At 38.1% G+C, this 24,391-nt stretch overlaps 1 protein-coding gene across 2 annotated transcripts in view; it reads right to left on the minus strand.

Annotated features, from left to right (window-relative positions):
• NELL2 (neural EGFL like 2) overlaps positions 1-24,391 on the minus strand; it is a 289,076-nt gene that overhangs the window by 139,249 nt on the left and 125,436 nt on the right. For both annotated transcript variants that reach the window (XM_037061082.1, XM_037061081.1), the window contains exon 14: positions 4,209-4,334. In XM_037061082.1, coding sequence (XP_036916977.1) covers positions 4,209-4,334 — 126 coding nt within the window. The remainder of the gene's footprint in view (positions 1-4,208; positions 4,335-24,391) is intronic.

Below are 24,391 nucleotides of genomic sequence, written 5' to 3' on the forward strand. Positions count from 1 at the left end.
CAGAAGTCTGTTTTTTAACTGAAATAATCAGAGCAGAGAGACATTTCAGGAAGGTCTGAAATCAATGTTTTATCCTTTGATATTTCCAAAATGATTGATTTTTATCTCTGATTCTACAGATATTTTATTCTTTGTTCATTATATAAGACCAAATGAAAACAGACATGCCCAGTAAGACTGAAACATATTTGCCAAATTTAATGAATATTTACGTGAGTGACCCAAGAAAGCCATTCATCCAGATAAGTTAACAAGAAACTTTGTTATGCATAAAAGTTATTTTTACAGAGATATTGAAAAATGAACTTCTAATATCTCGGCTTATGCAAACCAAACCCTTTCCTTCTCTTCCATCCCTTTGTCTTTTCTCTCTTCCCGTCCGTCCGCCCCTCTCTCTTTCTCTCCCTTGCTCTCTCTCTGTCCCTCCTTCTCTCCCTCTCCTTCTTTTTCTTTTCTGGTAGGCATCCCCATGCCTAATAATTTATTTTCTTATAGGCATACCCTCTCATAGGCTTTCCTCTATGAGAAGAGAAAAAGAAAAAAAACATAAGCAGGAGAGAGATTAAGAAGCCTTAATTAAGAAAAACGATACCCCCTCACTGGAAGGAAAACTATATGAATGAGTTTAGAGTAGCAAACACTGTTGCATCATTTGCACGAATGGTACAATCAAGTCATTAGTGTAACTGTACTCATATAATACAGTCAGAGACCCAGAAAATGGTGATTTGCGTTATTCTATTGATTCTGATTTAGGATGATTATTATAAAATCTGTAGGGGAATCATTTATCTTGGAGTTGTAGCTAATGAACTAAAACAATCTCTAAGAAAGGCAGTTTAATTAATGAACATTATAAGTTGAATAATGTATTTCTACATAAAATATAAATCTCTTCCCCTTATTTATTTTTGTTGGGTTGCAAATTAAACAAATGATGACAAATATAAGAAACAAGAATAAGGAGGCTTATCTTCTGTGTTCTTACTGGTTCTCACTAATTATGACCATGAGCAAGACAATCAATCTCTCTGAGCCTTGGTTTCCTCCCATTTGGAAAAGGAGTTTGGATGAGATTATTCTTAAGAATTCTTCCATCTCCCAAATTTTATGATCACGAGGAAAATATAATTCCTCAAATCATCTAAAACTGAAATAAAATCTGTGTCATCCTACGAACTACGGAAGGTAATTCCTCTGCAGCATACATAATTTCTGCTCCAGAGCTACAGGGTTATAAAAGTGAAAAAAGGCTTCTTTTATTTATCAAAGCTCGTGGCTATAAAGTACAGTGCATCGCACTTGGATTCTTCTCTCAGTGAGAGTGTCTATGATTAATTTCAGATGGGGTAAGCAAGTTTGAGAGTCTGCTGGGCACAGGGCTGAGTGTGTCGGTTGTTACAACAAGAGGCTCTTCGACAGGAAAACTGGGCAGGAACACAGAAGCAAAACAAAATCAGAACTCCTAGAGCTCAGCCATGAATACCAAAAAATACCTACAGAGATGTCTTGACATTTATTCCGGAAGGCCTTCTACTGCGAATACGTGAGTGCCTGTTACTAAAATTTAGAGAAAAGAAATCCCAGTCTCTATCAGAGAAATGAAGTCCTGCTCTGGTCTCATGGGAGCTTGAAAAGGCACAGCCTAGATGCCTTCAGCCACAAGGCAAACCTCCGCTAGCGTCATTTCCTCAAGGTGTTTGCCCAGATGCTAATAGTAAAGTGTAAAGAAAAAGATGCAAAGTGGTAGAAGTTGAACAGCCATTTCCTTGCAGGAATCCCGAATATGGGCTGACCTGCTGTAGTCAAACCTACAAAGTTTTGTCAAAGATCATCTGACTTGATGCTATAAAATAAAACCCACTCATATTCCCTAAAAAATCCAGCTTTTATGTAAGAATGTAAATTCTCAAATTTGTAGACCTACTTGTAGTAGACAGGAGGGAATTTAAGGCCAAGAACGATTCTCTTCAAGGAAAGCACAGACATGGTGGTGTTAGTCGGGGGTGCTGGGGCATCATGAAGGAAACCCACGTGTCACGTGCCAGTTCTTGAAATTCTTGGCTCTGGTTCCTTAGGCACAAAAACTCATGGCCTGAACAGCTTTTCTTAAAATAATTCGGGCCTTTGTTCTCACTTTACAAAGGGATACTTAATTGCTATCAGTAGGTCCTTTGGAATCACAAGGGCAAATTCTCTCAAAGTAGTCAAAAACAAACAGCAATTTGTGGGATTTTATTTGGAAGGAAAATGCTCTGGGAAAGGCAAAGCCAAAGCCGAACACTCTCTGTAGTGGATGACGGCTAAACTGTTCCTTGAATTGACAGCCAGCAGACAGGCTCAGAATCAAAACGAACCTCTTGAAAATCTCCTGCTCCAGAGGCACACTCCCCATTCAACACCAGGCCAAATTATGTGTCATGTACTCTCCCTTAAAGTATCTAACATTTTTAAAGAATGTAAGAAAAACAAAAAGAATCACTAAGAGGTACAAAAATGTACAGCGCTTTTTAAGTCTTCGGCGCCGAAGAATCAGCAGACTCCTTGAAAACTGCCGGCACTCTCGTTTTTAATGAGCACATCTTGAAATGCCGCTCTCTGGGACGCGGCGGTTTGATCTGAGTCTTTTTGCTGTTGTTAACCACTTCCCTGGAACTCAGACTTACTGACATTACCAATTCTGTAACAAACTGTGTACCTATTAAAACTCCTTCTTTTATATTTCTTTACAGCAAAAAATACTTCCATAGTCCTCCTTCAAGATACTTTGCCACTAAGTGTGATTAAGTTTTGTCTAAAGAGCCTGGACTGGTGTGCCTCAGTGGATTGAACCAAAGGGTCACTGGTTGGATTCCCAGTCAGGGCACATGCCTGGGTTGCAGGTTACATCCCTAGTAGGGGGCACATGACAGGCAACCAGACACTGATGTTTCTCTCCTTCTTTCCCTCCTTTCTCTCCTCTCTAAAGGAAGTAAATAAAATATTTAAAAGAATTTTTGTCTAAAGAAAAAGTGCACAATATTCTCCATAATGTGGAAGTGTTTAGGATGAGCTGACTGACCAAAAAAAGCAAGAATTTGTAAATCCATTGGCAACTCTATATATTTTCTTTCCCCAGAATACCTTTAGTTATTTTCACTGATTAAGAAGTCATTTCTCATTGTTTTTCCCATTGTTTTTTAATACTAATACTATATTTAAATTTAGAGGCAGGACCTTCTCTTTGCTATAACTGATAAACAGGATATCAAATAGTATGTTTACTATAATATTAGAAGATGACACACCAATACAAAGGCATAAGGTAAAACTTTTATTATAGATTCTTATTTTCCCTAGCAACCTCTCAGTATTATTTACAATCCCTCTGACAAAAACTACAAAGTTGAAGGTACGGTAAAAAGTGACATGTTTTTCTAAAATATGCCACTTTTATCTTTCTTGTAGTTAAAAAAAATAAAAGAAACCACAGGAATGTTTTATTTCACATCCACATTTTCTCAAACCCAGTAGTCTTCAAGCTATTTTTCCAGCACCTTTTTCTTTCATATCCCACAGGTAGGAACCTATACAATAGGAACTTGATAGGCTGTCTTACCCCAGGACCATTTAAAGACATTACTAACTCTCAGGATACCCCTGAGCAGGGCTCTGGGTGGTACTGAAGGGTCCTGATATGATATTTTATTAAATAAACCTAAGCAAAATTTCTGTGATGTAGTTATTCAAGTGCTCTGTCCAGAGGTATAAAGAAGCTCAATTTTCTTCAACATTCTCATTTTCTAGCACTCCGAGAATCTCTTTCTGAAACCTATCACATTATTTGTGTTACTATCCTTGTGTTCAAAAATCAGTTGTCATATAAAGAAACCTACTATTTAGGGGTTGTTTCTTAGATTTGCCATAGAATTCATACAAGCATAAGGACAGTTTGGGTTTTAAATGATGACAATATTAATTTGGTTTTTAGGTGTTTCTTTACATTCCTAACAAGGAGTGTACAACTCATCCAGAACAAGCAGGTATCCCTTTCCTTACATTGGATTCACAGTAAGTACCAAATCAAAACCATACGCTAGTGTTAACTTGTTTTGTTGTAAGGGAGGATTTATGGCAAACATCCCCCCCAGAAAATGAGTTTCTTTTAGAAACCTTCGAAAGTAAATTGAAGACACAGAAAGACTATTTCACAGGGAGCCACTCCTTACCTGTACATGAGTAATCGTCGATTCTGATGTATCCAGTTCGACAAACGCACATGAAAGAGCCCGGTGTGTTGACACACATGGTGTTCTCTCGGCAGTAGTGGCGCCCCTCAGCACACTCATCGACGTCTGTGAAGAAAAGGTAGGGCAAAGAGGTCAATAGCAGCCAATATTCTGGAGTTTTTCTATAATTTTCTTTGGTAGGGAGAACACAATAGTTACTCATTGAAAGGCATTTTTTGAAAGTATTCAAAACATCCCTAATAGGCATGTTTGATATTCAAATGACAAAAACTATAAAAGTTTTTTTCCAACAGCTCTTTCAGAGACGTCTATACATTTCAACTTGCATGATTTTAAATATAATTGGACATTTTCAGTGCATTCATCTACCTGTGTTGGATTAATTGAATCAGAAAGTACAAATTGGGCTGCCTCAAAGTCTTGCAAGCTTCCATCATTAAGCCTATTATATATACATATCACTTTTTGATTCAATGGCTACTCTGTACACTTGGTGAGACCATGCAAGAGGTGAACAAAATATTCAATATNTAATTTTCTTTGGTAGGGAGAACACAATAGTTACTCATTGAAAGGCATTTTTTAAAAGTATTCAAAACATCCCTAATAGGCATGTTTGATATTCAAATGACAAAAACTATAAAAGTTTTTTTTCCAACAGCTCTTTCAGAGACGTCTATACATTTCAACTTGCATGATTTTAAATATAATTGGACATTTTCAGTGCATTCATCTACCCGTGTTGGATTAATTGAATCAGAAAGTACAAATTGGGCTGCCTCAAAGTCTTGCAAGCTTCCATCATTAAGCCTATTATATATACATATCACTTTTTGATTCAATGGCTACTCTGTACACTTGGTGAGACCATGCAAGAGGTGAACAAAATATTCAATATGCACCAGAACTTTAATAACTTCACTTAAATATATGAAACCAATAACATGTAGCTTATTAAAGATATAAGCAGAGATGTAGCGATCCCAGTGTCCGAACAGAGATTAAATTACAAAGTAGAGACCTGATACAAATGAGAAGCTATAAAATAGTGAAATAAGATATCATAAGAAAGTACTCCCTCAGTAATTTACACACCAAGTTTTGAGTATAAAGACTTACAAATGTTAAGCCATTGTGGGCACTAGTACTAATTGGGAAGAATGCAAATTCTGACAATATAACTATCCCCATTTTATCCCCTCTCTGCCTGAAACGTAAAGTATTTTACAAGTAATTTATTCTTTATTAAAGGCCTTCGTGCATTGACCAGGCAAGTATTTCTCTTTCAGAAGTCTGCTTTCTCAAATCCTTGTGGAGAATCCACAAAGTAGCACTGCCCTCACTTGTACTATTAAGAGAAATAGATCAAAGGTGATAGCCTGGTGAGCCACTACTACCGAAGCTGTGCTATTCATATAACCTGAACTAGGCCCCCTGTCCTGAGAACATCAAAGGAAGTAAACAACACAGTCTGAAGAAGCTATATTTTGGAGTGAGAAGTCTCTTGGCAATCATCTTACTCATCTAACTATAATTTTTACAGATGGAAAAACTGAGGCCTAGAGAGACTAAGTTTTCCAATCACTTCTAAATGCAAATCAAAACAATTAATTCCAAACTTCTTAGCATACAAAGCTCTTCTCGGTTTGGCTCTTACTTTTCCTTCTTTATCTTACGACCTTATTCCTTATTTCCCTCTTAGTGTTCTGGTCACACTGAGCCTCTGAGAGTTCCTTGAATGGGCCACGCTCTTTCACAACTTTGTGCCTTTCCTTATGCTATTCTCTCTACTCCTTCTGTCCCTTCCACAACCTTGTGGAGCTTGTCCACCAGTGGATGCATCCGTAAAGAATCTCACTAAGTGTTTTGTTGTGAAAACTTACCTAACGAAGTATTAAAATGCTCCCCATGCAGTGTTCCCTTGGAAGTTTGTAAATGTTTACATTTTAGATCCATCCATGGTACCTCAATTAATTTTTGTGAGCCTCTTCTACCCACTAAACCATACATACTCCTCAGGGAGTATATAGGGATCATCTATATATCTTTCTTAACACTGGCTATACATTATTTTACCTGGGATGCTTTTTAAAAACATTGATTCTTGGGCCAACTCCCAACCCTCCACTCTAAATTCTGATTTAAATCTCTTGGTGAAACACAAGCAATTATTTAAAAAAAAACAAAAAAAACTTCTCCACTTTGAGTCTAATGCAGGTCTCAGCCAAATTTTTCAGTTAAGAACCAAATACTAAATATTTTAGGCTTCCAGAGAATTGGATCTCTGTTGCAACTTCTTAACTCTGTTCTTGCAGCATGAAAGCAACCATAGAAAATATGTATATAAATTAGCCTGGCAATGTTCCAATAAAACTATATTTATAAGATCATATGGCAAACAAGATATGGCCTGCAGACCATAATTTGATGATCCCTGGTCTAATGCATAACCATGGTTAAGAATCACAAATATTTAATTCTCTTTTTAATCCACAATACCTTGTAGGATGTCTAGGACATTATGGAGTCAATAAATGCTACAAAATGAATGAATACAGGCTTTAAGGCTAGATTGAGGAAGATCTAAGAATGGCTCTCAGATTTTTTGACTCTTAGGATAGTACTGTTTTCATGATAACATGCTACTTCTAAATATTTTCAGTGGTTTGCAAGGAAGATATCATGTTCAATTATAGTCTAAAAGTTAAACTACAAGCAACCGTGGTGAACAGGATAAAAAAACTCATTTGCTTCCAGGGTCTTAAGATAATGGGAGTGATGTGGTATTATTGATGTGCTCAGCTTGATCAATGGACTTCAACCTGACTCCTCTGGGAGGGCGCTGTTGAGGAGTGAGGTACTGAGAGCCATTGTGGGAGTTCCCTGGACTAAGCTTGGGCACCAGAAAGGTGGCCATGAAGAATCTCATATGCACAAAGGCATGAAAAACTTACCTTTGGGGGTAAAAAACTGAGAATAATGAACACAACCCAGTGAAGACATCTTGGTTCCCAGGAAAAAATCATTGAACACACCATGGAATCTCCTCAAAAGGAGACTAGTTCCCAGGAAGAGAACATAGAGCCTGGTAGAATCAAGGGAGTAGCTTCAGTGCCTAGAGCAGTACTGAGTCCTGGCTGGAGTGAGCATTAGTTACGTGAGGCACTGTACCACTCTCCAAACAGCATCCTAGAGAAGGATACCTAGCCCAGCAGGAACAGCTACCAAACCTGGAAAATCAAACTCCTAGGTACAGGAGAAGCATCCCAGATCTCTTCTAAGAACACCGAAGAACTGGGAATTTGGAGAGTACTAAAATCTTATATGAGGAAATGCAGAAAAATATACAGAGAATTAGGTTTATTTCTATTAATGTGACCCTATTTACAACCACAAGTTATTGCACAAGTTGGTTTTATAAGATACACAGGCACGATTTGTGAAACAGTAATACTCTAATGGTTGGTTGGTGTTGGTCTATAGGCCAGACCGTTGGGAGACACTGCCCTCTGAGATTTCTTCTCGTAGATTTTTCCCTTTTACCGCATGGCCAGAGAACATGCAAAGTTGGGTCATAAAACAAAAACAAAAAACCTATTCAATGTGAAGCCTTTTAGAAACTTGAAGGATCTGAATCACAAAGAAATGCTGGATTCATGACCAAGAGATATGAAATGTCTCGCCTATTTCCTGAAGCAGAATTGTGATAGGAAAAGTAGTAAAATGCCAAAACACATCATACCAAACTGTATGCCTAATTGCCAATTGCCTTTTTAAGTTTCTCATCTTCGGAAAATAAACTCCCCAAAGAGCCACATTTATATACTAAAACTGCAAAGCTACATAAATGTCATTCCCATTTACATATGCAGAAACTCACAGGCACAAAAATGGCAAGACTAAAAAGTAATCCGATGGAAAATCATGTTGAGACTTACTCCAGGGTATACTTTAGTTCCAAATCCCAATTCAAAAACATAGTCAAACTCTCACAATTCAATTTCATTCTTTACACGTTATTGAATGTTTCTATGTCCAAGTCTTTCCTGGATTTTGAGCCGCACGGGTGACCCTAATAGTTAGAACTACGACCACAGGTGGACAGAACTGAGGTTCGAGGATGCATCACCATAACTTTCTCCTAAGCAGAGAGCACTGCACCAGGTTGGGGAGGGTTGCCACAGAAGATAGCCTCCTGCCAAATATTCACACACGAGCTGGATTCCAGCGAAGGACGCCTTGCTGGACCATGGGGGTTTTAACAACACTTCTAAAATTTAGTATGAAGATAGTGAAAGCACAGACCCTCTCTTGAGAGGACTTGGCATCGAGGAAAAATGACAGTAATATCATCATCATCATCATCATCCAGTTAGGCACCTTCTGTTTTTAGCCTGGATATTAGAGAGCGGCACACTAAAGAGAGCCCTGGTTCCTTGAAAACCGAGTATCATATGGTGAGATAAGTTTCAGGACCATGGTACTACTGTGCTTCCCACATCCCCTCCTTAAGTGCACAATGAACCTGGGCAAATTACAGACTCTGAAGTATCTAGTTCTTTTTTTGTTTCATTCATTCAACAAATATGTAACGGACATGCACCATGCATGCCCAAGTATTACTACATTACACAACAAAAGCAAATTCTAGCGGGAGAAATAACACTTAAATGATGCTATAAAGTGACATACAGTATATGACAGAAGCATGTATAATGTGCATTAAATAGGCAGCAACCAACTTTTTAGGAACATAAAGCCGGTTTGTTCTGAGTGCCTGTAGAACACATTTGGAAATTTATATTTGGTGATATAAATCATTTTATAACTCTTTCCTCCCTCAACCTAGCAAATGGTAACAAAATAAAGAAGCCAGAGCATAATTACACAAATAACAACATGATGTCTTATATGCTAAGTGAAAAAAAGCAAAAATAAAAGTGCTATTCCGGGGAAGATTGATGACTAAGAGCAAAGACAACCAAGCAAAATTTGATGGTGTAGCAGGGATTGAGGTGGATTTGAAGAAGTAGGCTTCCGGTGTCAGACTTGCACAAAGTCGGAGGGAACAACCACAGAATCGAGTTTTCTGTCAAATAAAGATGCTCAAAGATGAGAGGGAGTACTATCAAGATTCAAGGCAAGTGCAGACGGCATAGGCAGGGAAATATAAAATGTTGAGAAACCATAAACATTCCATTTGATTGCAGTTTGTACAGAAAGGAAATGGAAACACAGTTATAGGATAGGAGACCATGTGACTAAACTTAATTGTCCAACAAATATGAGAAAGATGCATTATTTTTTCTAATATGAAGATATTGAAGCACTTAGAGGAAGGGAATGGGGAAATGGCATAGAAATATAAACCTCATAAGGGTTGGTAAGATGGTGCAATTGCAGAGTTGGTAAGAGAGGTATAATCAAGGAGAGAACTATATTCATGAATCAATAAAATTCTGAGTCTTTCAATAAAGACTTTCAAATCAATAAAATTCTGAGTCTTTCTGGTCACTAAATTTAAAGTAACATCCCCAGTCCCAGTTTTTCCATATTACTTAACCAAAGTACCCTATTAAATTATTTGTTAATATTTCTGTTGTCCATTTTTATTGGAATATAACATTCAGGAGGCTAGAGACCTTGTTCTGGAACAAAGGCTGGCCCTCACTGAGTGTCTGCTGAATGAATCAATGGATTCTTTCATGGCTTTTCATCTGGAATGAAAAAGATAAGAATCCTCATTCATGATGGTCTGACTTGGAGCTCAACCTCGCAGAGCAAGCCTTTCTTTCCAGTATGTCGTGCAGCCACTTACTCAGACATGGGCTCTTTGTAGGAACAGTGAACATACGCCATCGTGATGAAATAGTCTTATACAGTGGGAGAACACTGAAGTGGGAATGAAGAAACCTAGCCTAGTCTCTGGCTCTATTATAGACCTGACAGGCATTTCATCTCTCTGGACATTAATTCCATCCTCTATCAAAGCAAAGACTAGACATTTCCAAGTCATTACCAGCCCTCATACTTTACAATTGTAACACAGAGAACATGATCTATCTGCTTGCAGTAGAAAATCTGATTCCCCAGAATTTTGTAGAATATGCAGTCAGGCTCTCCCAAACTTAAAAAGCAGAAGTAAACTGTATTTCTTATACTTGAACAAGTTTTCTTGCCTCAGGATAATTCAAACTGATCTATTTTAAAAACAAGAATTTATAAATTATCCTATCTAAAAGCTGAGACAACTTTGTAATTATTGAGAATCATAGATTTTGAGACCCGAAAGAAACTTTAGAAATCATCTAACTGAACCCCAGCCATTTGCATGGAGGAAATGGAAGCACAGGGATGCTAGAGACAAATTAAAGAGGCAGCAGGGATCAGGGCACGAAACTTCTGTGAGTCACATAAAAACTTTGGATGTCATCCCTATGTGAAATGAAAAAGCTTTCAGGAAAGGATTCATTGCAACAAATCTGTATTCTCTGCACATCTCTCATAAAGCAAAAGTTTAAACAGTTAATGAGTGGCAATCATAATGAAAACGTTATTTCCAGACCCCAGGTGCCAAATTAATTAATGTTCCTTCTGGCCTAGAGACTGGTCTCCAGAATAGCCGTGGAGCCAGTGGGTCCCCGGGCATGTGGGTCTCCTCCCCTGTGTGCTTCTGCCACACTACCCCCCTCCCCCTTGGGGCCTTCTCACTGGCGCCATTCCTTAAAAAGAGAGGAAAAAAGCATGCCGTATTTCTAAGACATGTATCTCATTTTGCCCTGTAAAAGGATTATATTAGCATGTTAATGAACACTAATGCCTTTTGCTCAGCCAATAAAATCTTGAAGTCACGCAGCTCAACTGCAAGAATTTCACCTGCTGAAGCCTAATGCAGATCAGGATGGATTCCTGCTAAATCCTCGCCCAGCAGCTGTGAAAAACTCTCCTGGCAAAGTTGGCAAAGTTCGCAAAGAGATCAATAACGGTTCATAAACCAGAGTTACACTTGGGAAGATGGATATTTTTTAAAATATAAAAATTTGCCAGTATAAGTAGGCTGCTCAGTGAAAAATCAGTAAAGAATAAATTAAAATGGCATTTACAAATAAGCTAACATTTAAAGCAATTGCCAGGAACCATGCTTTTAAGTCAGTGGCATTAATGAGTTTGTTTATCAAATATTAATTTTATGTATTAAAAACTATATCTATCATATGTAACTAAAACATATGATTTTTTGATCTCAAAACAGCCATACATTTTATTTTTAAAAGATTCATTCATTCTAAATAGTATGGTACATTCTTCAAGAAGAGTAAAAGCTATATCAGTGTTCTTACTACTATTAATAGCATATATTATTACTAGCTTTTGGATTTATGAATTTAAATATATATATTTATATACATATAAGTATATCTGTAAACATGCCAAAGAAACATTTGAGACAGGGCTGAGAGTGGATCATAAAATAATACCTTATACCTTTGGGAACAGACAAACAGATGAAAAATAAGGGACAGAGGACACAAAAGCATGAGTAGTTTATCCATGTAAGTAATATTTATTGAATCCCTACTATGTCCAATATATGATCATTTTAACATCAATGGCATAGTCTTGAATAAAACAGCCGTAGCATCTGTCCTTGCAGAGCTTATGGTCTTTCTGACAAGAGAGACAAATTACGATTTTTTTAATGTTATGGGAGTTTTAATCAGAATAGTGCCCTCTGGGGGGTTACACACCTAAGCACAGGTCAAAGGGAGAAGGAGAATTAGCCAGTTGAGAGGGGAAGGAAAGGGGCACTTCGAACAAGGAACTGTGTGTAAATGCTGAAAAGTGAGAGCATTTGAGATATTCAAAGACAGCAAAACATTCGATTTGGCCAGTGAAGTAAGCAGGAGCTATTTTGTGTGGAGAGCTTACAAACCATGCGAAAGAGTTTGATATTATCCTGTGATCAGTGGGAGTCTATTAAAGTTTTTTAAATCGGTTTTTGACACATCCTATGTGCACAGGGTATAAAATTTTAAAGATACAATAGAATGCACAATCAAAATAAGCCTGGCCCCTAGCCACACCATTGTCCCACTCCTAATTCCTGAGTCAACCACTGTTGCCAATTTCCTGTGCAACCTTCCAAAGACAATCTACACTCATATAAGCACATGCATGGGGGTGGGAGGGACTGTTTCCCCTCTGAAGGATGTTCAGGAAGCAAATGAGGTGACATGAGTTGGTAAGCAAGACCTTTTTGCTTGCAAAGTAGAGGATGGCTTAGAGAAGAGCAAACCTGGAAGTTAGGAGAAAGCTCACTCAATAATTTGGACTCCTGTGTCTGTGGCAGTATATTCTATTTGAATATGGAAAGAGCACGGCAGATTCAAATATATATATATGGGATTTACAACTGATTGCACCCAGGGACTGACTGGATACCTACAGATGAGGGAGGGAAGACCTCAGTGGTAACATCCTCCTTTCTTAACAACTGGGTGGATATTCAACACGGGGAACTGGAAGCATACATTTGGGTGGCAGATGAGTATGTTGAATTTGAGGTGCTTATGACATATTGAAGTAGACATGTTCAAGAGGCAGCTGTGGACCTAGAGCTCAGGAGAGAGGACCAGGCCAGAAGTCCACATTCAGGAGTCCTAAGCACAAAGAAGGCAGTAAAAGCCATGGTGTTAGACAACATCATCCATGGAGAGGGTGCAGAATGAGAAGAAAAATGAAAATGGAGTCCTGGGTGACTCCAGCATTTGAGGGGCAACCAAAGAAAAGAGACTGAAAAAGATTGTTTAGGCAGAAGCAGCAAAATTAAGAGTGTTCAACACACCTTCTATATTTGGGGAAATTCCCATCTCCCCAGTGAAGAAATCACAATTCAGATTTTCAGTGTACTTGGCAGTTAAAACATAGGCCTGCAACCTAGGCCTGCGATCAGGGGCACTCATTCAGCACTTCAGTTCAGAAGAGAACTCCTGACTCTAAGCAAAGTCATGAACTCTTCTAACAGGTGTAATGGAGAAAGCATTGAGCATGTAGGAGGGTAGCAATGGCCCGCTTCGGGAGTCCGGGCCTGGTGTCATCAGTGAAAAGTATGCAATACTTCTGTGAGCTGTGGTGTTGACAGCAAGAGGCAGGTGTGATAGGTGTTGTCCCGCCTAAATATCACCTAAACCAGTCCTCCTACATATATTGAGGGCTACCTAACACCCCTCAATATATTCCTTTTCTGTTTAAACTGCCAGAGTGAATTCTGTTGTTTGCAAGTCTGATCCTTGATCAATACAAGGTAGTATCATGAAGACAAGGTAAATAAGTGTTTGAAGGAGGGAGTGATCAATAGAATTAATTCCTATCTAGAGGTCAAGCAAGGTACAGACTGGAAGGTAAGTGAACAGAGACCTTAGTAAGAGTTGTTTGGAGGGGATATGGGATGGATATCTACGTAGAAGTGGGTTACGGGGAATGTACAACTTGAAGAAATGGAGACACTGAAAATAGACTACACCTTCAAGAAATCTGGCTACAAGCCCTGGCTGGTGTAGCTCAGTGGATTGAGTGCAGGCCTGCGAACCAGAGGATCGCAGTTCGATTCCCAGTCAGGGCACATGCCTGGGTTGCAGGCCAGTTCCTGGCAGGGGACACAGGATACAATGTGCATCCTTCCCTTCCCCTCTAAAAATAAATAAATAAAATTTAAAAAAAGAAATCTGGCTACAAAGAGGAAGAGGAGCAATTACACAAAAGCCAGAAGGGGGATGTGGGATTTAGGGAGAAAGTTGATCATATTTAAATGCTAATGAAAGGGAGTGAATAAATGAAAGGGAGTGAATAGAAAGAAATTGAGGGGATAATAGACAGCAAGATTCCTCTGCAGACAGGAAGAAGTGAGATTCAGTAGTCGGATGGACCCATTGCTCCTAGGAGGAGCAATTCCACTGAGACTGGGGAGAGGGAAGACAGGGTGAGTGGGAAGCACGTGGGTTTATGCAGTGGAAGCTGGAGGATGAGGAGGTTACTGTTTCTGTTTTGTTGGTGAAGAAGGTATCTGCTGGGAATAAGAGAATGGGTAGAGCCAGAGGTTTACAGGGAACAGTAAAGGTTTGAAATAATTAACATAGGAAGTAAGAGGAAACTGAGCTGGGTTGCATAGTAAAATCACCAAGGAGACAAGAGTACTCAGCCAAGGTTGGTAAGCATGCACAGACCTACCACTTGACATATCTGTAACACTCTGATTCTTCCAGTGCATATTCATAAGCATGATAGGTTAATTCCCACAAAAATTCTATGACCTACAGGGAACAGATAGAGTTACCCCCTTTTCAAAGCCAAGGAACCTGTTTAAAGTTGAGAAGTTTGCGGTAAGCTCGTAGTTGGCAAGTCTAGAGTAGAATCACTCCATATAACCACCATTATTCTCCACAATCTGGCCCCATCTTTGCAGTTTAATCTAGTTAACACTCCTGAATATAAGCCTCCTGCTGCAGAGAAACTCCAAACAGGTCCTGCTTTTTCTCTTTGCTTTCTCTTCTCTGCCAATACAAATTGGATTCACTCTTCAAGACCCAGATGAAGTCCCAGTTCCTCCACAGTATCTCCCTAACTTCTTGGGCCATGGGGATTCCATCTGTCTCTACTTCTGCACTTTTTGTCTGTGCTTATTCATAGCTAGTTAGTAAACCATGAAACTAAGGAACAAACAGGCTCATTTGAAAGACTGCCTTGTCTTGTTGAATTTGAAAATTCATCAAGTTGAATGACATTCTTTCCAGGAAGATTAGTATTTTTAAATATTAAAAACTGATTTAATAAATATATATTTATTTTGCCAAAACAAGGGTTTTACTCATTATAACATCCAAATTGCTGCCTATTCAGAGTTATTAATCTAAACATTACACCAGTGTTTGCATGAGAGATACAAACCCACTAATTTCCAATGGCTCATTTATACATGAATCACTGACTAAATTGCATTGCTAAATTTGCCAATGTGAATCAATGCTTAATGTTGATTAGGCGGAATGACCTCACAACTCAGTATGAACAACGTATACGTTCTAAAATTTCAGTTCCATTTCTTCACTGTTACATTGTCCCTTAAGGATATGAACAATTTGTAAAAATATATTTGGGAGCCCATTCTTCACATTAATGAGAAATTACTTGAGGGAAATTTGAAATGAAAAGTAAAAATGAAAATGTTCTTACATATTATTAAATCTCAAGGATCTGTTTTTATATCATGCCAGTGAATAAGAAATATAATTCAGAACTCTAAGGTGCTTGTCTCTTAATCAATGCTTCATGTTCACTAAGGGAAGCACCAGTTTCCTACTGTCCAAACATATGGGGCTCGTCTTTTGCTTAGGAAGGTCACTCACCTAAGCAATCCAAGTCCTTCCCCAACACACAACTCAAACCTCTCACTCCTCTCTCACACACTTATTTAATTTGTGCCTAACTGGCTCCCCCGATCAAGAGATATTATTGTCTCCTGAAAACACATTCTTACTTCTATTCATAACATTAATAGTAAAACTAACATTTAATCCAATGTCTGATGCTTTGCCCATGTTATTTCATTTTTCTTCGCAGCATCACAGGTTTTGACAGCAGATCCCAAACACCATGTCAAAATCTTTGAATCAAAGTCAGATTTGTTTCATTTGTGCAAGTCTGATATATTTCTAGCCACTTTCCTACCATTAATCCTGCTCAAACTTCCACTGCCTATCTCCAGGCCTTTTCTATTGGAGGTGGTTCTTCGTTTTGAAAGCTGATGAATACATAAAGGGAGGAAGAGAACTGTAAAAGGAATGCTAATAGTCGTGTTTCGTTTCAAGCAAGCATTTGTTAATTGACTGCAACACTTTTAATAAATATCACTAGAACATATGATTTGAAATTCTTGGGAGGCAAGATAAAGCTGGCATTTATCATTTAATCTCTAAGTTATACTTGACCTTAACCTTGATGGGGTTGCAAATAGACTTTTCCATCCATTAAATTATTAAAAATTTTAATCATATCATGCCTCTTGTCACTTCAATTGAATTCTTTCCCAGGGAGGTGGCTTAAAAAATAATTTTCATTTCTTTAGTGAAAAAGTGATAATGAACTGCTGCTTCACCTAAGACACCTGCAATTAATTTTAAATGAATTGTTCAATTCTAAGCAGACATTTTCTCCCTGATAATAATAAACAAGTATATGTATATGTATATGTAATTATCAAGTACTTTAAGCTGCTGTGCATATACAGAAAAATAACATGAATTCTCATGGTCACATTTAAAATCTTATCACATAATATGTCAATTAACATGCATAATACATACTCTTTATTGAAGGACTGGTTCAAATATTATTCAGACCAGAAAGGAATTAGGCATAAAGTAATCTGGTTCTGGAAATAAACATTGGCAACTTAGCTATTGATGTAGCTGAAGATCTTATTACAATTGGCTTAAAAAAGAAGATGATATCATTATATGGACTCTAAGGTATTGTTACTTCAAGTTTTCAATATAATAATGGTATAGAATCTTAGTTCCAAAGATAAATTCATGTTGTGTGAACTGACTGACACACTGGTAATAATTAACATACATAAAGTACATAGATTTAATGACAAATTTTTACCAAGGACTTGTTTATTTGGAAGGCATTCTCACATACTTAATCTTATTTATCCTCCTCTTGCTAACAATCTCATGAGACAAATTCTCCCATTTAATAAATGAGGAGACTGAGGCTCAGACATATTAATTAAATGATTTGCACAAATTCCCACCATAAGTAAAATAGCAGAGGTAAGAATAAAATCCAAGTCCTTTGTGTAATATTCTTTCTAAAACATCAGAACTTCCTGCATTTTTCAAAATGGAAAGATTTTTACTTGATCAAACACACTAATTTGTCTATTAAACCCCTAAATTGCTTCTGACGTGTATTTTAGAAAAATAATTACAGGTGGTTGCACATATAAATCTACAAAGTATCCACACAGGTACCAGAAGGACCTTTTTTGTTTATTATTTTATTTTATTTTATTTTATATTTTCCCTCACCATTCCTCCCCGCATATCATCTTCCACCCCACCCACCCCCTTCTTCTCCACAATCACCAATCACCTCACTGTTGTCTGTGTGCATGAATTCTCTCTCTTTCGTTTTTTCTCAACCCCTCCACTCCCTCCCCACCCCCCAAAGCTGAAGCTTGGTCTCTATCTGAGTCTGTTTCTATTTCGCTTGCTGGTTCAATCTGTTCATGACTTTTTATGCACAGGGAGTATTTACAAAAGTATTTTTTTTTCTGATTTGCTTTTTCATCACTGAAACAATTGACTAGCAAAAGTGTGACGAATATAAATATGTGTTTAACACTCACTGGCAGACAGTAAATGTTTCCATTGTATCATACTACAAAGAAATGCACTAAGCAATTTGGTGAGAATAGTGGGCCAAAGAAATCTAAAAACCATACCAGAAACTCAATAATGCCACAAGCTATGGATACAAATGTCCTTGGCTGCTGATGAATCTGCAGCCTCCCTTCAGCATCTCCCCAGTTACTTCTGGGTGTGCCTTCCGTGTTTCCATGGGTTTGGGAATAAGTCAACACCTCCGCTACCATCACCGCCTGCTACCCTGCCCTGGACATCCTCTGGGCCTTTTCCATGCTCTGAGTCTCTGCCAAAACTAGTACATATCTGTGTCCCTACTTTTGTTCCTTTAAAAGAAGTTCCCCAGGGCTGGGGGTGGAGTACAAGAGAGTACAAGGGGAAATGCACGGTAATGGAAAAACTACAATAAAAATGAACTATTAATAAAGTAAAAGAAGCTCCCATCCCCAAAGCTACAAAACTCTTGAGACACCAGCACAAAGCACAGTCCTCAGTCTCCACAGCACATGCAGAGCTACTCAAAAGTAGAAAAATAAATGCCCTTCTACCTGATTTTTGTTAGTTCTTTGAGGCCTGGGCCCTACGTTAGCCTTCTTAATATTCTGAATGGAAGAGTGTATCGTCTTCCTCATCACATCACGTCTCTCCCACCAGTCAGCATGGAAACCAGCCCAAGGACCCAGGCAGCCCTCCCATGCTCACACATGAAGCCTTCTTCACTCCTGGCATAAAACCAAACACCCTAAAGACAATCAGATGATACAAACAGACCCTGGGGGGAGGTATCATGCTCACATATAGCCACATTCCTATTCTTTACTTACCTTAAACCAATGTTTCTCAACTGGGAACAATTTTGCCTACCAGCAGAAATTTGGCAATGTCTGAAGACATTTTTTGTTATCACAACTGGGAATGGTGTGGGGGCGGGGGGATGACACAGGAGTGCAACTGGCATCTAGTAAGCAGAAGCCAAGAATGCTGCTAAACACCTTAAAAAGCACAGAACAGCACCCATAACAAATAACTCTGTCAGTAGTTCCCAGGCTGAGAAAGCCTCAGGCAAACACCACTGTCATGCACAGGAGTATGCATACGACCATACAGGCTCAACAATTCATCTTTCTGGGCAGGGGCACGTGAACTAGAAATGAAGAAACAATGATTTTTGAAAACTTATCCTTAGAAGGATATCAATATAAAATCAGTCTACATTAGTCCCATTCAACTTTAATGTACATAATCACTTGTGAAGCTTGTAAAAATGCAGATTTGGGGGACACAACTGTGACTTAAAAAAATTAAGGAGGTTGCATCCAGGAACATGCATTTTTATTCAACAGGCTCCTGGGTGATTCTGATGCAACTTGAATCACAGGCTGAGGAAACCACATTGTATCCTGACAACAGTAAGCTGATACTGTGAACACTAACATCCCTCTCCAGTTGTGGCTGGAGAACACTGATAGCTACCAAATCATCAAGATAATACTAATAAACTCTATGCCTTAGACCAGCACTTTCCAAACTTCCCGACCTGTAAGAATGACCTGGAGGTCCTGTTAACATCCAGGTTCTGACTCGGTAATTCTGAGATAAAGTATGAGATTCTGCATTTCTAGCCAACTCCCAGGTAATGATCCATACAACTGATGCTTAGACCAACATGTTGAGTACTGAAGTCTTAAAAAACAACTGCCAAAGAGTATAAGGACCAGTACTAGTTATTCTAACAAAGCACAAAAACATCAATCACAATTCTCATGTTCTTCTGCATCTTGGAAATGGGCAAAGACTTAAATGCTACCTCCATAGAGAGTCAGCTCCGTGAGAGCAAGGGCTTAATCAGTTTTGCTCACAGCTGTGTGACCAGCACCCACTCTAGACCTAGCACATATTATGTGCTCAAGAAATACTGTGAACCAATGAATGCTGAACAAAGAATCTCTCTATGAAGGCTAATGACAGAAGCCAATAACAAATCAAAATCCCAAGTGCCTGTTCTTAACCTATTTCATACATCGATGCCTCATTAGTAATGACTGATTTATGATTTCTTCTCTATATGGTGCCCAAAGTGATCATACACTCCCATAGACATATATGAGCATTTTCTGGAGAAGTGAGTTCTTTGGGGAGAAAAATCTCAGCTGCCCACAATGGTCACACAACTAGGATGTTTTGTTCCAAAAGAATAGTATTTAGGTAGCCTTGATTGCTTCAACTGCTTTGCATGAAAAATGATCCCTAAGAAGAAATTCAGAGATGGTTTAATCTTTATTAGGTTTTACCTTAAAAATTTAAAGCATTTCCTTCATATCAGAGGAGATCCTTACTTCAAAGAAAAAAATGCCTCTTTTCTCTGAGTTGTGTATCGTAATAGTGTTCAAGTTTGCAAATGAATGGAAATTGGTTTTGGGTCAGAGAAAGCCGAAGCTGAAGTTGTTCCTATCAGTGACTAAAAGATAAATGAGCCCCTCCCCCCAGAATGGCTACTCCAAGTTCAAATTTAGCTGTGTCACTTGATATGGATCTTCCTGGACTTTTGCAACAAAACTCCTCAATTAGAGAAGAAATTATTTTCATAAAAGTTTTTTTAAAAACCAGACATTTCCTCAGCATCGTAAACATGTTAAATAAATGTTCCTCAAAGCCTGAAAAGACTTCAATATTTCTATTATCATATTAATTCCAAAAGCTATTTTATGTTGTGACTTTTTCACTTGGTTGGATGAATACATGATGTCATTAAAAAGCCAATTCATATTTGGAACATCAAAACTGCGTTAGGTCTTCTCTTTTTTTCCCTTAACTTGTAACTATAATGGTTAGTTTGGTATGTTTGGGCATTTGGTCAGACTGCATTCTGGGGTGTCTGTAGGGTGCATCTGGATGAGACTCACATTTAAATTGGTAGACTAAGTAAGGCAGATTGCCCTGCCTAATGTGAGTGAGTCCCATCCAGTCAACCCCAAACCTGAATAGAACGAAAGGGAAACTGCCTGCCTGACCAATCATCTGTGACACTGGTTGTCTCTTCCCTTGAACCTGGCACGTATACCATAGGCTCTCCTGGTCTTGGTCTTTAGACTTTTGCTAAAATTGCACCACGAGCTCTCCTGGTTGTCCTGCTCAGTGCAGATCTTGGGACTTCCCAGTCTTCATAATCACACAACCCAAGTCTCTATGGCATCTATTTCAATGTCTGTATCTGTATTTATATACAACAGTAATCCTTATTGGTGGGAGATATGTTCCAAGACCCCCAGTAAATAAATACCAGAAATCGCAGATACTACCTAACCCTATATATACCCTATATGTATTTTTCCTATATGTATATACCTGTAATAAAGTTTAACTTACAAATTAGGCAATTTCACAGATAAAAGATGTATTCTTAGCAACCTCAACATACAATTTTTTCTTATTACATCAGAAACTTTCACCTTTTCAATTTAAAATAAGCACTTTATAGCTGCTCTTTGGAATATCTGAGTTGCCAGCATCTCACACTTGCACTTTGGGTCCATTATTCAGTAAAATAAGGGTAACTTGAACATAAGCACTGCAATACCATGACAGTGGATCTGATGACCCTGACGGCCACTAAGTGACTAACAGGCAGGTACTGGACAAAGAGACGATTCATGTCCAGGGCAGGATATCACAAGGTTTCATCCTACTACTCAGAATGGTACTCAACATAAAACTTATGAGTTGTTTCTTTCTGGAGTTTTCCTCTTAATATTTTCAAACAATGGTTGACCACGGATAACTGAAACCACAGAAAGTAAAACTGCAGATGGAGGAGTGGTGGGTGCTATATGTCCTTTTGGTCCTGTTTTTCAGGCGAACTCTAATTAATACAGTATCCTTGGACTTTTCAGATTTAAGACACTCTACCATAACACACCACAGAGAATGTGCATCATTAACCATAGTTTTAAAAGCTACAGTCTGCTATAATTCCCTAATTAATCCCACAGGGCTTCGTTCTCTGGTTATTTATCCCCATTCTGTTAAGCACACCTCCCATTAGCTCCAGTAGGGACTTGTGTGCTGGGTTTACAATCAAAAACTTGAACTTATTCAACATCTTTCATTTCATATCTCCTGGAGCAACTCTGCGAGGCTATCATTCATCTTACTCCTGAAGAAATACTCTCAGATTAGCCCTATATTCCACAGTTAATGATACACGGGTACTGGCTACGTCAGGAATTCACCACTACATTAATTAGTTGTGAAGTGGTAACAGCTAAGAAAAAAAGGAAGGATGGGAGAAAGGCATGGAGGGAGGGAGGAAAGAAAGGAGGAGCAAGGGCAAAGGAAGAGAGGGAGGGGAAGGGGAGGAACAGGAGGCGCAGAATGAGAGGACTTAGTTTTCCTATTGTCTTCCTGCCTGGGTTATACATCACACTCTCACCTCATCACAGTTTCTGCGTGCCAATGAGATGCCTTCAGAATGAACTAGAGAGACTTTTCCTTGTTTTCAGAAGCACTCAATTTTTAAAGACAGTTAACTGCTTTAAAAAATGTCTTTCTAAAGAAAAATGTATATGCTACTCTTATTTCTAAAAATAAGAATTACTTTTGGTTTCTAATAATTAAAAGTAGTAAAAAATTTTAAACATCAAATTTCAAGATAGATGACATAAATTTGGACCCTAAGTTTACTGTTCACTCTCTGGGTAAATGATTTTGGGCAAATCATATCATCTCCAAGCTCTTCAGCTTTCTGAACCACAAAAGAGGAGATTATAATAATGCCTGTATCATAGAACTCCTGAGTGAAGTAAGATGTTTTATGTGGAAGGCATTTTAAATGCATGTAAAGGAGCATTTGGTTATTAATAACAGGTGTTGCTCTGACCCACATGGCTCAGTGGATTGGACATGGTCCCACAAAGCAAGAGGTCACTGCTTCAGTTCCCGGTTGGGGCAAGTGCCTGGGGCAGCCAATTGATGTTTCTCTCACACATCAGTGTTTCTCTCTCTCTCTCTCTCTCTCTTTCCCTCCCTTCCCCTCTCTCTGAAAATAAATTTAAAAATTAAAAAATAATTGGTTCTGTCTTTTATTATGGACTTATTGACAAACAGCAGGGAGGAAAATTTAAAAAATAGAAACATACTGAAGTTACATGTTTTCATTAACAGTTATGTTCATGAAATATGCCATTGGTACTTTAATAGGTATTGCATTGAATCTGTAAATTGCTTTGGGTAGTATGGACATTTTGATGATGTTAATTCTTCCAATTCATGAACACAATATATGTTTCCATTTATTTGTTGTGAGTTCATTTTCATTTGTTTCCAGAAACTTTTTGATTTCTTCCCTAATTTCAATCTTGACCCATTCTTTGTTTAATAGCATACCATTCAGTCTCCATGATTTTGGGTGTTGCTAGGATTGTATCCTAAGAACCCTAAAATACCAATCCCAAAGAACATATGCACACCAATGTTCATAGCAGCACAATTTAGAATGGCCAAGAGCTGGAAGCAAACTAGGTCCCCATCAGTAAATTAATGGATCAAAAAACTATGCTACATATACACAATGGAATTCTATGCAGCAGAAAGAAAGAAGGAGCTCCTACCCTTTGCAACAGCATGGATGGAACTGGAAAGCATTATGCTGAGTGAAATAAGCCAGGTGTTGAAGGACAATTACCATATGATCTCACCTTTAACAGGAAGCTAAACAACAAAACAAACAAGCAAGCAAAATATAACCAAAGACACTGAAATAGAGAACAGGCTGACAGTGACCAGAGGGGAGAGGGGAGGGAATTTCAGGGGAAATAGGGGAGGGATTTAGAGGAACATATATAAAGGATACATGGACAACAACTGAGAAGGGTGGAAATGGGAGGGAGGGGGGAGCACGGAGGATGGGAGTAATACACAGAAAACTGTACTTGAAAAATAATTAAATAAATTTAAAAAATTAAAAAAAAAGAATGCAAAGAAGAGCAATAATAAAGGCACACACATTTAAAAAAACAGTTATGTTCACATTACCTAGTACATGGGCTAAAGTCTTCTGAAATGCAGAAGAAAAATGGTAGAGGAGATGTCATTAGATAAAGGCCTGCATTGAAAGGACAGAAGTCAGGTGGGAGGAGACAGTGTTTCTTGTGATACAATGGGTGAAAAAAATAGGTATTTGTGGTCCTTTTAAATGCATGCCATTTATCAATGCACACATAATTTAATACATAATGACTCTTATAAATGAATAAACTCCTTTTTTGCACTATTCAAAACAAGTTTTAAGGCCAATACCCATCAGTTTAAAACAACTGAATCTCTTTTTAGTTATAAAAATCAATAGACAATTAAGACTTTTTTTTTGTACAATATAAACACTTCAATAAGTTCAATGCCTGTTTCCTGAATAATTCTTTGGTGGTGAGGTTGCCTAAAGGAATCCATCTGTTCAGCATATCTAAGCATTTCAAAGCATCAATAAACAAATATATCTTAAACCCTTTCTTTGTCTCTATTTTAGTAGGTTGGGACAATTCAAGAAAAATAAACAGCCTATGACCACAAAACACAAATTATAGGTGGGAGAAATACTTGTATATACACACACATGCACGAGCCCCTTAATAAGTAATATAGGACATAACTCTGTATATAACAACTAGACAATACAGAACAAGGTACTAATTCTTTGGTCATCTAAAAACTTTAAAAATTGATTTGAGAAATTAAAAGCCT

The sequence above is a fragment of the Sturnira hondurensis genome, unplaced genomic scaffold (genome assembly GCF_014824575.4).
Source record: "Sturnira hondurensis isolate 20B ecotype Veracruz unplaced genomic scaffold, ASM1482457v3 Scaffold0013190, whole genome shotgun sequence".
NCBI lineage: Eukaryota > Metazoa > Chordata > Mammalia > Chiroptera > Phyllostomidae > Sturnira > Sturnira hondurensis.